The following is a 16,056-nucleotide window of genomic DNA, read 5'->3' as shown; positions in this document are numbered from 1 at the left end:
AGAGAGATAATGCCAATTATTCTGATTGGAACATTATACAATATGTGCATGTGTTGTAACAACAAGCTGTGTCCTATAAACAGGTATCATGAAAAAAATTTTTAATTTAAAAAGAAAAGTATGTCTTATTGAAACACATAAAACAACGGAAAGGAAAGACATGCTATATTCATAGGTTAGAAGACCTTCCATTAATATACAACTTGAATGCAATTTTAATTAAAATACTACCAAGGATTTTTTAATTGATAAAATGATCTTCTAGTTCTTACAAGTGAATTTTCTTGAGACTAGTCAAAAAATATAGAATAAGAGAGTGAAATAGGACTTCCCCTGCTGGCACACAGAATACTCTGAGAAACCATCGGAATCTAGTTGATGTAGTATTGGCATAGAAATGGATGGATAGCAACACTAGGAATTCCAGAAGTAGAGCCCAGTATATTTGACAACTCTGTATATAACAAACATGACATTTCATTCGGAGGCAAAAGGATAGGTTATTTAATAAATGGTAACCGCACATCTAGAGAAAGTAATTTTGTGCCCCATCTTATAACATATATAAATTTTAGATGGATTAAAAGATGAATGTAAAATAATTTTTTTTTAATTTTATTTTGTCGATATACATTGTAGCTGATTAATGCTCCCCATCACCAAAACCTCCCTCCCTTCTCCCTCCCCCCCTCCCCCCCAACAATGTCCTTTCTGTTTGCTTGTTGTATCAACTTCAAATAATTGTGGTTGTTATATCTTCTTCCCTCCCCCCCCGATTTGTGTGTGTGTGTGTGTATGTGTGTGTGTGAATTTATATATTAATTTTTAGCTCCCTCCAATAAGTGAGAACATGTGGTATTTCTCTTTCTGTGCCTGACTTGTTTCACTTAATATAATTCTCTCAAGGTCCATCCATGTTGTTGCAAATGGCAGTATTTCATTCGTTTTTATAGCTGAGTAGTATTCCATTGTGTAGATGTACCACATTTTCCGTATCCACTCATCTGATGATGGGCATTTGGGCTGGTTCCAACTCTTGGCTATTGTAAAGAGTGCTGCGATAAACATTGGGGAACAGGTATACCTTCGACTTGATGATTTCCATTCCTCTGGGTATATTCCCAACAGTGGGATGGCTGGGTCGTATGGCAGATCTATTTGCAATTGTTTAAGGAACCTCCATACCATTTTCCATAGAGGCTGCACCATTTTGCAGTCCCACCAACAATGTATGAGAGTTCCTTTTTCTCCGCAGCCTCGCCAGCATTTATCGTTCATAGTCTTTTGGATTTTAGCCATCCTAACTGGGGTTAGATGGTATCTCAATGTGGTTTTGATTTGCATTTCCCGGATGCTGAGTGATGTTGAGCATTTTTTCATATGTCTGTTGGCCATTTGGATATCTTCCTTCGAGAAATGCCTACTTAGCTCTTTTGCCCATTTTTTAATTGGGTTGCTTGTTTTCTTCTTGTAAAGTTGTTTGAGTTCCTTATATATTCTGGATATTAATCCTTTGTCAGATGTATATTTTGCAAATATTTTCTCCCACTCTGTTGGTTGTCTTTTAACTCTTTTAATTGTTTCTTTTGCTGTGCAGAAGCTTTTTAGTTTGATATAATCCCATTTGTTTATTTTTCCTTTGGTTACCCGTGCTTTTGGGGTCGTATTCATGAAGTCTGTGCCCAGTCCTATTTCCTGAAGTGTTTCCCCTATGTTTTCTTTAAGAAGTTTTATTGTCTCAGGGTGTATATTTAAATCCTTAATCCATTTTGAGTTGATTTTAGTATACGGTGAGAGGTATGGATCTAGTTTCATTCTCCTGCATATCGATATCCAGTTATCCCAGCACCACTTGCTGAAGAGGCAGTCCCTTCCCCAGTGAATAGGCTTGGTGCCTTTGTCAAAGATCAGATGGCAGTAAGTGTGTGGGTTGATTTCTGGATTCTCTATTCTATTCCATTGGTCAGTGTGTCTGTTTTTATGCCAGTACCATACTGTTTTGGTTATTATAGCTTTGTAGTATAGCTTAAAGTCAGGTAGTGTTATGCCTCCAGCTTTATTTTTTTTGCTGAGCATTGCTTTGGCTATTCGTGGTCTTTTATTGTTCCATATAAAATAATTTTTAAATGAGGATAAAAGCCATTGTATACATTTTTAAGCGAGTTTTAAATGAAGAGCATAGGCTGTATCCTATAGAATTCTTTGCAAATTGACATGAAGAAGACATTATGATAGAAACACCTGGGCGAGGGATAGGATTAGATAAGTCAACGAAAGAAGAAATCCATGTGGTCAGTAAACATAAAGAAATGTTTAATATAGAATGTAGTACTCGGGAATACAAATTAAGATTACTTTATGCCTATCAAAAAGACATGGAAAATAAATATATATGTAAAATGCTTATCGCAGGCGGAGATGTAAGGAAAAGAGTAATCACAATAGTTATAGAAAAGTGAATGATTACACCTTTTGGGAAATCAGCTATTAAAATAAAAACGTGAATACTTTTGACCCATGAATCTCACCCAGGGAATTTATTGCATGGAAATAAAAACACCAGTACTTGAGGGCATACATGCAGGTATGCTGTAGTGTTGTTCATGGTGGCAAAAACCTGGAAACAAAGTAAATGCCCATCATTAAGTGAGTAGTTGAATAATTTTGGTACAGTCACTCTCCGGAATAATATGCAGCCATTGAAAGAATGAATTTAGAGCTTTATCAGTTGACTTTTGTGAGTAATTGAATAAGAAAAGTAAAATGCAGAAACACACTAACCATATGATTCCAAATTTGCAAAACAAGCCTGAAAAACCAACACAGATAGGTGAATATATATATACCTCACGTACTTGTATGTCATAAGGACTTGGAGTACAAATACAGAACATGTACGAGGGAGTTAATTTGTTTGAGTAACAAGGTGAGGGAAGGGAGAAGGGAATGGGGGCGGCAAGCAGAAAGACAAGGATGCCTGGAAAGTGAGGCACTGAGTCACGCGATCCTGCTGATGCCGTTTCTCTGTGTTGAGGGGAACACGTCCACTCCCCGTTCTTCATTTTTCATACCTAGTCCTTTCCTGTTGGAAAGTATATTAGTTTTTTGAGGAGTTTATATGGCACCTTGGTTATTCCAGATGGCTAATGTACTTAAACGCCTGGTCTCTTATAAGGAGGGAAGGTAGGGTGTTGTTGCATGTACAAATCAGTGAATTATTACACGTGAAAGCACTTTGAAAAGAGAAAGTGCTTTTCTACTGTAAAATGTTCTTATGTTTTTCTTCTTTTTTAGGATTTGATGAAGACACTCTACAAGGAAACAGATTTGAAACAATTACAGACTCTAGTCCAAGGAACTCATGCACTACTCCAATATTCGCAGATGGAACTACAGATGATAAAAAAGCACCGTGCTACTTTTTACCAGGTACTACAGACTTACACAAAATGTGATGGAAATTAGAACGACAGCAGAGTTTCAGGAATTCTATAGATAGCATCATGTACTCTTTAGATACTTTACCATATGATTGAGGTTATATTATTGTCCTTTAATTATTTTCATGGTACTTAATCTTGTTATCCAACTGTACTTGAATTCCTCTTAACTCATGAATACCTCTTTTATTCTAAAAGACACCTATCATGCATGTTGAAATTTTTTTTTCTCCTTTGTTATTAGGAACAATCTCAGCTACAAAGTGAACTACTAAATATTGAGTGTCAATGTACTAAGTTGAACGAAGGAATCAAAGAAAGACAACAAAGAATTAAAGAATTTCAAGAAAAGATCAATGAGGTCGTAAATGTTATATTTATTATTGAATGATATGTAGAATATAGTTCTAGACCAGATACCAGATTGAGAACTTCTTGAATATGTGCTAAAGCAAAGGATGATATTGTTAATACTGTCCTATCAGAGACAACACGTACGCTAAGTTTTATTGGTTTGCCAAATTAGTTTCCTTGCATCTTTTGCGAACCGCTGTTGCCCATCTTAAGTGACAGTGACCAGTGCACACTCCCTCCTGTTCAACCTCTCGTTGCCCATTGGAAAAATTAGTTTCTTCCTTCCACTGTCCTTGACACCAGGAGGGAGAGAACTGTCATTCAGGTTATCTTTTAAGGCTCCTGAATTACTCAGTAGTTATTTTTTTCTAACATCTATTAAATGCCAGGCATGGTGCAATAAAGATTTGGTTGTCTAGAATCTGCTTATAAAGTGACAGGAACTTTCTAATTTAATTTTTTCCACAGTTGGGTATCTCTAATCCTCCAAGAGTTATTTGTCAGATCACAACTCTATAACTTCCACCCATAGCTTTAAGTTCTGCTTTTATCACATGATGTGAAACCGGACTCATGCTGCTCTTTAATGATCTCTTTTTCAGGTTAAATATCCCTAATTTCTTTTATCATTTCACATTACCAGGCATTTAAGGCCAGTTTTGATAATCACCCTCTGGAAAATGTTTCCTTCCCACCCCATCCCCACATGCACTCTTTTGTTTGTCAATGCCCAGAAGGGAGCATAATGTCAAAATATTTTCTCAGCAGTACAGAATATCATGGGACTCTGTGCATATAATTATAACTTTTCATGATCTGGATTATCTACTTGTGCTAATTGGAAAAATCTACTGCATCAATCTTATTACATTTATATTTAATTCAACTAAAATCTGAAAGTTTTTAACAAGTCCAGCTGTTAAGACAGGTCTCTCTCATCCTATAATTGTACATAAACTCAGGACATTAAAAATATTTCAGTTAAATTTTATTTTGTTGGATTTAGCTCACTCTAGTTTTTCCGCATCTTTTTGATTCTTAATTCTGTGCTCTATTCCTCTTGTTTTTATACTGCCTAAGATGCTGTAGTACCACTCATAGATAAAGAATGTTTTCTATGTTTACATAGAATGTTGTATTTTGGTGTGACTAAAGTGAATGACTAAATCACTCCAATTTTATATTAAATACTTCATAAAACCAAAACACTTAATAAGGCCAATTTGCAAGCATTCTTTATGGGTTTTCTGAATAAGAAATTTGAAAATAGATGGACATAGTTTATGGAATTAAAGGAAGAGAAAGCACTGGCTCCTCAGAGTACAGTAATGTTTGGTAGAATTAGTTTTTGACCTAATCCATAAAAATATGAGGGAAAAATTTTTATTGAACCATTTGTCTATATGTTTCCTAAAATTATTAAACCAACTGTTTTAAAATAATTTAAAAGGTAGAAGATGATATCTTTCAACACTTCTGTGAAGAAATTGGTGTGAAAAATATTCGTGAATTTGAGAACAAACCTGTTAAACAGGATCAAGAAATGGATCAAAAAAGGTATTTTTATTAAAAGATGTTTGTAAACAGCTTACATGTATATAAAAGTAATAACTATTATTTCATAATTTAGAGGAATTATGCCTGAGGTAATTTTTATTTCAGCTCCTCCAGAAATAGCTAATAAAAATTCATATTCTTCTACATAGATCTAATTCTTTCATTCCATAATTTCTAAAAGAAAGCACAGATATACAATATCAGAGAATGGGGGCATAATTACACTTACACTGGTAATTAGAAGAATAATGCAACATTAATTTGCTTGGTTGTCTGTAAATATCCATATATGCAGATAAAATTGATAATTTTCAGTACACAATGTATTGCCAAAAATTACTCTAAACAGCTACCATAGGAAAAGGAAGTAAAAATTCTTCCTTCCCACCCCATCCCCACATACACCAAGCTCACATGTTTTCACAGGTGAATCATCCCAGCAAAATTTAAATGCACAGGTAACTTCAGTGTTTAACGTTTAAACAGATGTTCAGTATTTGAACTGTTTCAGCATGTAGAAGAGGAAGAAATGCATTTTTTATGGAATAAACATAATATTGATGCCAAAATTTAAAAAGGTACACATAAATAAGAAACTAAAAATCAATCTTATCTGTAAATAACCAAATAAAACAAGGTTAAATAGAAAACAGGAGTATAACAACAAAATAAATATACCATTATCTAGTGGATATCGAAAATATAAGGATGGTTCAGTATCAGGAAATCTATTGCTGTAATTCACCATGTTGATGGTCAAAGGAGAAAAATCACATGATCAACTCTAAGGATGATGAAAAAGGTACTTGACAAAATTCAACATCCGTTCCTGATTGAAAAATCTTTTAGTGTGAATAGTTAGATTCCTGTGATAAGACAAAATACATCTCATTCGAAATCAGCATTGTGTGTGGTTTTGTGTAGTAACACTAGAAGTGTAAAAAGTCAGAAACAAAAGGATGCTATCTACTACCACCACTGTTATCTAACATTCTTCTGGAGATACTAGCCAATAGAGCTAGACAAGAAAAATAAATAGGGTATAAAAATTTGGAAAGGAGGAGGTAGACTCATCACTGTTTGCAGGATATATCATTTATATCTGGAAAACCCTAGAGAAGAAATGAAAATCTATTACAAACAAAAGAATTCAGTCATGTGGCTGGATATAAATATTAAAACGAAATTTTAAAAAAATTAAAAATACATAAAAATTAATTCAAAAATTAATAGCCATTTTATATACAAACTACCTGTAACACAGGATATTGGGAGAAACTATCCCAATCATATCAGGGAAAAAAGGTAAAGTACATTTTAACTTAGAAATAAACTTACCAAATATGAAAACAATATGTTAAAAAAAAAAGCCTTAAACAAGAATGCAGGATACGAACAGAAACGTGAACAAAAAGGAAAGGGATAATAGCTCTTTTACAGGAAAAGCCAATATTATAAAGAAGTTGGTTCTCCCTAAAATAATATATAACTTAAACACCACCTTAATACATGGATGGACAAGTTTTGTTTTTTTTTTAACTTTATAAGTGGTTCTAAATTTCACGTGTGGAACTAGCCAAGAAAAATCTGAAAATGGTAATGAGAAAGGATTAGAACTCCCAGGTTTTAAAACATAGTGTAAACCTTGAGGTACTGGCTCATAAATAGAGTCCAGAAATATACTCAGATCTATGAGGAGAAATTTGATACTTTACGTGAATGGAGAAAAGATACACTCTTCAATTATTCATGTTGGGATACATGTGGCAGGAATGTGGGAAAAACCTGCTTGGATCCGTTTCTCATTCTTTAGGATCACACTAGTTCCAGCTGAATCAAAGATTTTAATATTAAAAAAAATGAAGACATAAAAATACTAGAATAAGTCATGGGAGAATTTAAAACAACAAGGCCTTATTAGGGAAGGCCTTTGAGTATGACATAAATCCCAGAAGCCATAAAAGAAAAATTGACAAAATGCAAATGCAAAGAAATTAAAAAAAAAAAATTGTGTGGCAAAAACACCGTGAAGAAAATGAGAAGATAAATGATACTCTGGTGGAAATAAACACGCCATCTGTTGAGAAATAGTAAGAGTGGCTGCCACTGGGGAGGTTGAAAGCATAGAAAAGAGACATTTTCCTTTTTGTATATCCTTATACCTTTTGAATTTTGTACCATATGTATATATTATCTATTCAACTATAACATTTAAATCTAAAAGTAGCATGTGCCTCTTGGAGAAAATAGTGAAAACTTCCCACTGTCCAGAAATACAAACTGTTGACATTTTGTCCCACTTCCTTGTATTTTTTCTCTGTAATTCTTTTAAACTTCATTTATTTAACACATATTAACTATGTAAATATCTGCCAGGCACCCTTCTGGGCACTGAGGGTAGTGGACCAGAGAGATCAAGCCCATGCCTGTTCTAAGTCCTTTGCATTTCCATGTACATTGTAGGATCAGCTTTTCGGTTGTTGTAAAATACCTGCTAGGATTTCGATTGGGATTGTGTTTAACATATAGATCAATCTGGAAAGAATTGACATCTTAAAAATACCAATTCATGAGCATAGTATCTATCTTTATTTAGGTCTTTCTTAATTACTCTCATTAATGGTTTTTAGGGTCTTTTTGACAAAAGCCACCAAAAATTTTAAAAATGGTCTTTGGTTTTCAGTGTACAGGTCTTGTGCATGTTTTGTTAACATTTATTCCTAAGTATTTCATATCTTTATGCTATTGAAATGGAATTGTTTTAAAATTTCAATTTAAAATTGTTTGTTGGTAGTATGTCTAAATAAAATTGGTTTTGTATCCTGAAACCTTGCTAAATTTACTTATTATTTTTGATAGCTCTTTTGTAGAACCTTAGGATTTTCAACATAGATAGTCATATTGTCAGTGAATCAATAATTTTATTTCTGCCTTTACAATTAGTATAACTTTTATTTCTTCTTCTTACCTAATTGTACTTGCTAGGACTCCAGTACAATGTTGAATAAAAGTGGTGTGAGTAGACATCCTGCCTCATTCCCATTCTGAGCGGAAAAACATTGTCTGTCTTGGTTGGGTGTATGAACTTTAGAATGCCCTTTATCAGGTTGAGGATGTTCTCTTCTATGCCTACTTGACGGACATTTTTGTCATAAATGAGTGTTGAATTTTGTCAAATACTCTTTCTGGTATCTATTGAGATGATTGTATGGTTCATTTTTGTTTTTGTTTTTTAGTATCTTAATAGTAAATACATATATTAATAAATTATATTGATTGATTGTGGAATGTTAATCCACCTTGCATACCTGAAGTGCACCCAAAATGATCATGGTCTTTTTTGTATGCTTTTGAGGTTTGACTTGTTAAAATTTTGTTAAGGATTTTTACATGTATATTTATGAGTGCACTGATCTGTAGTTTTCTTTTCTTGTATTGTCTTTGTCATGTTTTGGTATCAACGTAATGCCAGACCCATAAAATGAGATGGGAATTGTTCTCTCCTCTTCTTTTTAGTGAAGGAGTTTGTATAGAATTGGTATTGTTTCTTCCCTAAATGCTTCATAAATTTGCCAATGAGGCAACCTGGGCCATTCACCTTTCTTTGTGGGAAGGCTTGTGGTTTGGTTTGCTTTTTATAATTTTTAATTTTACTAGCATTTCTAATTTATATCAAATAATATACTATTTTTCATTTAGAACAATAAATCTTTTTTAAAAATAAATTTTACATTAATAATAATAAATGCAAAACTCCTGTTAAAATAAGATTTCTTGAATTTAAAAAAGTGATTTAAAGAAATAAACCATAGTACAGGCAATACTGGAAAGGTTTTCAATTACAAATTTTCAGTTTCCTTAATAGACATAGTACAATTCTGGTTATTTTCTATCTGTTCGCGAGCTGTGGTAGTTTGTGTTTTTCAAAGAATTTGTGCATGTTATCTGAGTTGTCAGACTTATTAACAAAATTGTTCATAGTATTCTCTATCCTTTTTAAAGTCCTCAAGGTCTATACTGATGTGCTGTCATTTCTGATATTTGTGATTTGTCTTCTCTTACTAATATCTGCTAGAAATGTATCAGTTTTATTGATCCTTTATAAGAACAGGTCGTGGTCTTACAATTTCTCTATGGATTGTCTGTTTCTATGATATTTATTTCTGCTGTTGAATGTTTCCTTCCTTCTACTTATTTAGTTTTAATTTCTTCTTCTTTTTTTGGCTTTTTAAGAGGAAAGCTTACATTATGTATTTTAGATTTCTCTTCTAATATAAGAATTTCAAGCTATGTATTTAACTCTAAGTAGTGTTTAAGCTGAATCCCACAAATTTTAGTATGTTGTATATTCATTTTCATTCTGTTCAAAGTAATCTCTAATACCCCTTGTGATTTTTTCTCTATGACTCGGGATGATTAGAAAGAAGTGTGTTGTTTAAATAAATATTGGCAAGAGGAGGGGATTTCAAATATATTTCTGTTACTGATTTTTAATTTAATCCCATTTTGGTAAAGAACATATTCTGCATTATTTCTATCCTTTTAAGGAGATTGAAGCTTGTTTTATAGCCTGTCGTGTGGTCTATTTTAGTGAGTGTTCCATGCACACATGAAATGTGCTGGACGGAATCTTCTGTACTTGGCAGTTAGGCCAGGTTGGTTGGTGTTGCTCAAGTCTTCTGTGTACTTAACTGATTCTCCGTCTAGTTGTTATGGCAGTCACTAAGAGCGGAGCTTTGAAATTTCCAAATATACAAAGGTACTTCAAACAATTCAAGGAAAAATAGAATTAAAAGATAATACTAATCTTTCCATGAACTATTTGAAGTTCCCTTGCACTTCTGGATCTGTCAATATCTTCTTCTAGTTTTGTCAGTTTTTACTTAATGTTTTTCAAGCCATATTATTAGGTGCATCCATACTGGAGATTGTGATGTCTTTCTGATTAATTAATCTGTTTATCATCATAAAATGACCCCTCTTTGCTCCTGTTATATTCCTTGTTCTGAAGTCAACTTTAAACTACAGTAGACTTTCTAAAGAATTCTGCCTACCACAGTGTTTACTGAGTTTCTCATAAAAGTCTAACTGGAAGTCTGATTGAGGTTACATTGGATATATAGATTTATTTGAGGAGAAATGATATCTTCAAAATATGAAGTCATCCCATTTTAGAAAATAGAATGTCTCTCCACTTATTCTAATCTATATCCTTTATTATAATTTTAAAGTTTTTTTCCATAGAATCTGTTTGAAGGTTTTATTCTTGTGAGTAGTATTCTTATGATATTTTATAATTTTTTATAGTTGGTTTCTACTCTTGTAGAAAAATGGTCTCAAATTTCAGATTGATCTGACATCTGATTACTTTGTTAAACCTTCTTATTAATTCCAGCTTATCCATTGTGTATTCCAGGTATTAAGTTTGAGATGTCTGTGACATCCGATTGGAAACATAGAATAGGCAGTTGAATATACAAGGCAGGAGTTCAAGGGAGACATTCAGGCTAGAGGTATAAATTTTGGCATTGCCAGTATACAGATGGTACTTAAAGTTATTTTATTAGATGAGAGCACCAAGGGAGTGAATATGGATAGAAAAGAGAAGTGATCCCAGGAGATGGTGACAAGTTGAGGAGATGAGCAAGAGCCTTTAAGGGAGCAGCCAGTAAGGGGACAGGAAAGCCAGAGTAGTGTCATGTTCCTGAGCCAAGTGAGTAGGTATTTTACTTCTACGTAGTCTGTATGTCTGCTTCTTGCAGCAGAAATAAATCCCTTGAAGGTTTTCTTAACTTCTCCTATAGTTGACTAGTGTGGTCAGAGAGTAGGGGTAGAATTCTGCTGCCTCCCTGAGTGTGTCATGCCTGGCTCCACCACTTCCTAAGTGCGTGACACTGGGCAAGTTACTTAACTCACTGTGCCTTGGTCACCTCATCTGTTAAATACGGTGGATAGTACTACTTACCTCATGCGATCACACAACTTAAGACAGTTCATTGATGTAAAAGCTTTTATAACTGTCAGGCATCTAGCAACCTCTCATTAAATATTACTGTTTGTTTGTATTGTTGTTCTTATCAGCAGTATCTGTGAGCAGGGCATGTGAGGGAGAAGGGAGGGCAGGATGATCTACAGTTGACATTAGAATTAATAATGAGGAGTATGTGAAGCTTGGAAGGTAGGAAAGTGCATCAGGATGGAACACGTTCTTAAGTTCCCAAGTTTGGATTTATGTTGGAATAGCTATTCAAAAAGACTGACTAAATAATAAGAATAAAAACATAAACTGTAATTTAAAGAAAAAGAAGTGAGGGTACCCCCATAGATTACAAAAGATGTAAGAAATATATCACCTGTATGCAATGTGTCAATCGTTATTCAAAGAATGGGTAATTTTTAAAAAATTAATGAGACTATTGGGAAATTTGGCATTGATAGAAAATTGATATTAAGGAATTAACATTTCTTACCTGTAATAGTTTGTGATTATGAATTAACATTCATTTCCCTTTCAGAGATACATACGAAAATATTGACAGATGAAATTCCATGAGGCCTGGTGGGAAGGGGCAGTGAGTGTGGTTATAGAGGAAACAAGGTTGACCAAGAATTGATAATTATTACAGTTGAGTGAGAGCTACATAGGGGTTCATTACAGTATTCCTTCTAGTTTTGTATTGCTTTGGGACTTCCATAAGGGAAAGTTAAAAAATCAAAGCACTCTGCTTACCAATTATAATGATTGACTTTATTATACTAGATTAGAATTTGAAAGACAAAAAGCTCGGCTTAATATTCAACTGAAATTTAGTCGGAATGAGCTTAATAAGAATCTGAATAAGGTCAACGCATTAAAAAAAGGCATCGAGAAAAGAAGAGAATACATCGATAACCTAAACAAGGTAATAATGGGAGGCTGAAGTGCCTCTTTATTGAAATTGTAATGTCCTTCCTTGAATAAACGTGTCGAGCTCCCGAAGGTTCCTAATAGTAATAGAAGGAGTTGGGGGCAGATTTGAAAAACACTTCAAATCAGCAGAGCTTCATGAATTATGGGATGTTGAGGTTCGAGGGAGGGCAAGGGGGGATGCTCCCGATGACTGCTAAGTTCCAACTTGGATGATTGGTGATGGTAGGATCAGGTTAAGGAGAGAAAATTCTGGACCGGGGGAGCTTGAATTGTGTTTGTACCATCTAGATGGCAGTTTCCAGCAGGTAGTTAAAGAGTATGTAGATAAGGGGAGAAATCTATCTAGGCTGGAGATTCAGATTTGGGAGTTGCTGGTTTATGGGAGTCCATTGAAACCATGTGAGAACTGCTGAGACTCCCAGGCAGGGAGGTAGGTAGTGAAGAGCAGTGGAGCAATGATGGGATTCTGGAAGGTTGCTAGTTAGGTTAGGAGGAGAGCCAGAAGAGCTGGTGTCATAGAAGCCCCAGAGTTTCAGGAAGAAGGATGTGAGGAAGGCTCTCAGAAAGGTACAGCCTGGACAATGTCTGTTTAATTTCCTAATCGAGGCCATAGCAAGACCCACTTTCAGTGGACAGTGGGAACAGAAGTCAAATGGCCGTGAGCTGAGGAGTGAATCCAAATGAAGGACGGAGGCAGGTAGTGGTTACCAATTTCCAAAAAGCATAGAATGAGAGTGTGGCACAATCTATAATAGAGGTTCAGGCAGCACCCAGAACAATGAAATGGCTTGGTTTTGTTGGTAATACGGTCATCTGTTGACCTTATTCGCATAAAAGATGGTAAATCTACAGTGCAGATCTTCCCCATTCAGGCTGAAGAAAACTGTCGGCAAATCCTGGAGGAACTCATGGCAAAGCGGCAGCAGCTTAAAGACGTATTGATCACTCAGAATTCCAACACTGACAAAGCTCAAACTCAAATTGAAGAGGAACGGAAGAAGTTTTTGGCTGTTGAAAGGTAATTAATAATTCATCAATTTCAAAGACCTAGCCAGAGTTTAAACATGTATACCATCGATATGAAATTTCAAACATTGTGGGTTTGGTTTTTTTTGGCATCTGGCTGGAATGGGGATCCAAACCCTTTGGTGTTGTAACACCATGCTCTGACCAACTGAGCTAACCAGCCAGCCCAAACGTTCTAATTTGGGGGAAAACCAAGAGAGGTGGTTAGTTGTTTAGAGTAAATAATTCTTTTTGGTGGGTGAAAACATGAACCTGTATAGAGTCCCTTACCTTCAATCCCTCTTGATACTGGTATCTTCCTGCTGGACAGAGATTCCCTGTAGTCTGTGCAGCTTAGCACACAGAGTCAGAGAGTAGAATGTAGAGCCACACTGCCTGGGGTCATGTCCCAGCTCTGCTACTTACATACTATGCCTTAATTTCCTCATCAGTAAAATGGGATAATAATAGTGCCTACCTTATAGAATGCTGTGAGGATTAAATGAGTTTATATTCATATGGCACTTAGAATAGTGCCTGGAACACGATGAACATACATTAGCCATGATTGTGATGACACTTTGAATTGGCTGGCATGTTGGACCAGAATGACATCTGCTTTCCTGTAGGACGGATACGACTGTGGGTGATCAGATGAAATGAACTCTGTTTTTGCTCAGCTTCACGGCATTTTACAATTTTCCTCACTATGCAAAGATCTTCAGTGCTTCAGAAAGCTCTTTGTCTAAGATTTTTGAGTAGAATTAAAGTCTGTTAACTCTTGAATTTTTACACTTGCATTTAGCTCAAACAAAATCATTTGTTTTCCTGTTCTTGAAAACCATACAGTCCTTCCTTCTTCCCTTCCTCCCTCTTCTCCACCCTGTCCTCTTTCTAGGTCACTTCAAAATCCCACACCGTTTCAGCTGGTAAAACTCAAACCCTTATTTCCAGGTAATAGGCTTACATTAGTGGTGGCAGTGGTAAAGAAGCTTCAGATTATTATGTGTGTAATAATAAAAATGTTTTACTTGGTAAGACATGTTTCTTGTAAAGAGACTATTTCTCGTGATTTGAGATTCTAAAATGTCGAGCTTATATTTGAGGGAGAAATACAGCTTGAAAAATTATACAGATTTAAAAATAAAGTAACTAGGAAAGCACTGTACATTTGTTAGCCCTGATTAAAGCAATAATGGGTATCATTAAAAAATGTTCCCTTGGATTAACATTACATTTATGGCCTTTTGCAAGCGTGTTAATGTGTAAATTTCAAGCATCAATGAGTGAACTCTAGAGTTTATAGCAATAATAGGAAAAAATATTTTGTCATGGAAGTTTATAACATACATTTCTCTTCCCTGGTGCAGCTTTATACAATGAATAATATCACTTTCATATCCGTGTATTTACAGGCAAGTGGGAAAGTTGGAAAAAGAAGTTGTACTCATTCAAACTTCTGTGGAAAAGAAACAATTAAAGAAACATGACATGCTCGTTGATTGCAAAGTTCAAAATATTGAAATAATTCTTTTGTTTGGATCATTGGATGACATCACTGAACTGGAGGTATTCAAGCAAATGATTTTAAAATATGTGCAGTTGTATGGAAATTAATGCAGTGCCCTTTGACTGCTTTTTCTTTCTCTTGTTCTACAGCCCGTTTAGGGGCAGGGAAGACATCTTCTTCCAGGAAGGAAAAAGGGCAAAATGGTTGTCATTCCAAAGGATTAGGCATTTCATGCATTTCTCTTTTCTCTTTTGTTAATCATGTCTCTTTAGCTCTACAGGATGGATCTGTGTTTCTTACTTATATATTAGATACCCAAAAGAAAACAGAATTACAGCTATTGGAGTTGAGAACTTTTTACACAATGAAGTTCAGGCAGTATGCAAGTCACCTGCCAGCAGGAGCAGTTCCCTGCACTCTCCTAACATTGCACTTAATGTGTGGAGGGATCTTGCTCTGTACTTTCACCCACAACTGTATCAAGGTGGTTCTGGGAAGATACAAATCCCACTGAGTATCTCCAGGTACTGAGAGTGCACGGAGAGGCAAGAATGGACACCCAAGAAATCACGAGATAAAGCCAAGGCCCACCAATGGTCGACATGTCCCTGTTGGCCTTTTTTTCCTTCTTTTTCACCACGTTTCTGTTATACAGAATGTTTTACGTTGGTTGCAAGGATATGCCGGTATTTCTGTCCCTTATGTTAGGGAAGGAACACTGTACAGTTCAGAAGGAATGTCTTACTCTCAGTTAATCCACAGTATATTGAAAGTAGTTATTTGCTTTGCTTCCCAAGTCATCTGTGAGTTCTAACTGAGTGTGTTCGTCGATCTCTTCTCTTTGGTCTCCCTTCCCCATCCTGCTCTCCTTCCTACTGTGCCTCCAGACATCAGAAATTCACTCAATTCCATCCAGTTTTCAGCTACATAAAAGGCTTTGGGGTCCTTTGGGCTACTCAGAATGAAACATCTATAAAAGAAGCTTTTCTCTTGCTAATATTGACCACTTCTCATAGCATAATTCTGGTGTGGTACTACACTCAAAAGTCTTTGTCTTTTTTCTTTATTTTAACAGAGATCACATTCTAGACAGGACGTAAGGAAAGGAGAAAAGCCTTTCCTGGCCACAAATAACACAAACCCAACTCAAATCTCTTTAAGATTTAAAAAAGAAAGAAAGAAAGGAAGATAGAAAGTGGGATAAAGGGTTGGGGTGGAGTGGAGGAGGTCTCAGGCATGGCTGAATCCAGGAACTTGAATGCTGCTGGAACTCTTTCTTG

The 16,056-nt window shown here is 35.2% G+C and overlaps 1 protein-coding gene across 2 annotated transcripts in view; it reads left to right on the top strand.

Moving 5' to 3' along the window:
* The window catches only part of LOC134367448 (structural maintenance of chromosomes protein 1B-like), an 84,142-nt gene that overhangs the window by 46,300 nt on the left and 21,786 nt on the right, over positions 1–16,056 (top strand). For both annotated transcript variants that reach the window (XM_063084206.1, XM_063084205.1), the window contains exons 13-18: positions 3,295–3,429; positions 3,685–3,801; positions 5,245–5,351; positions 12,112–12,253; positions 13,134–13,279; positions 14,682–14,835. In XM_063084206.1, the coding sequence (XP_062940276.1) occupies positions 3,295–3,429; positions 3,685–3,801; positions 5,245–5,351; positions 12,112–12,253; positions 13,134–13,279; positions 14,682–14,835 (801 nt within the window). The remainder of the gene's footprint in view (positions 1–3,294; positions 3,430–3,684; positions 3,802–5,244; positions 5,352–12,111; positions 12,254–13,133; positions 13,280–14,681; positions 14,836–16,056) is intronic.

This window comes from Cynocephalus volans, chromosome X (genome assembly GCF_027409185.1).
Source record: "Cynocephalus volans isolate mCynVol1 chromosome X, mCynVol1.pri, whole genome shotgun sequence".
NCBI lineage: Eukaryota > Metazoa > Chordata > Mammalia > Dermoptera > Cynocephalidae > Cynocephalus > Cynocephalus volans.
This window is presented reverse-complemented; position numbering and strand designations above follow the sequence as displayed.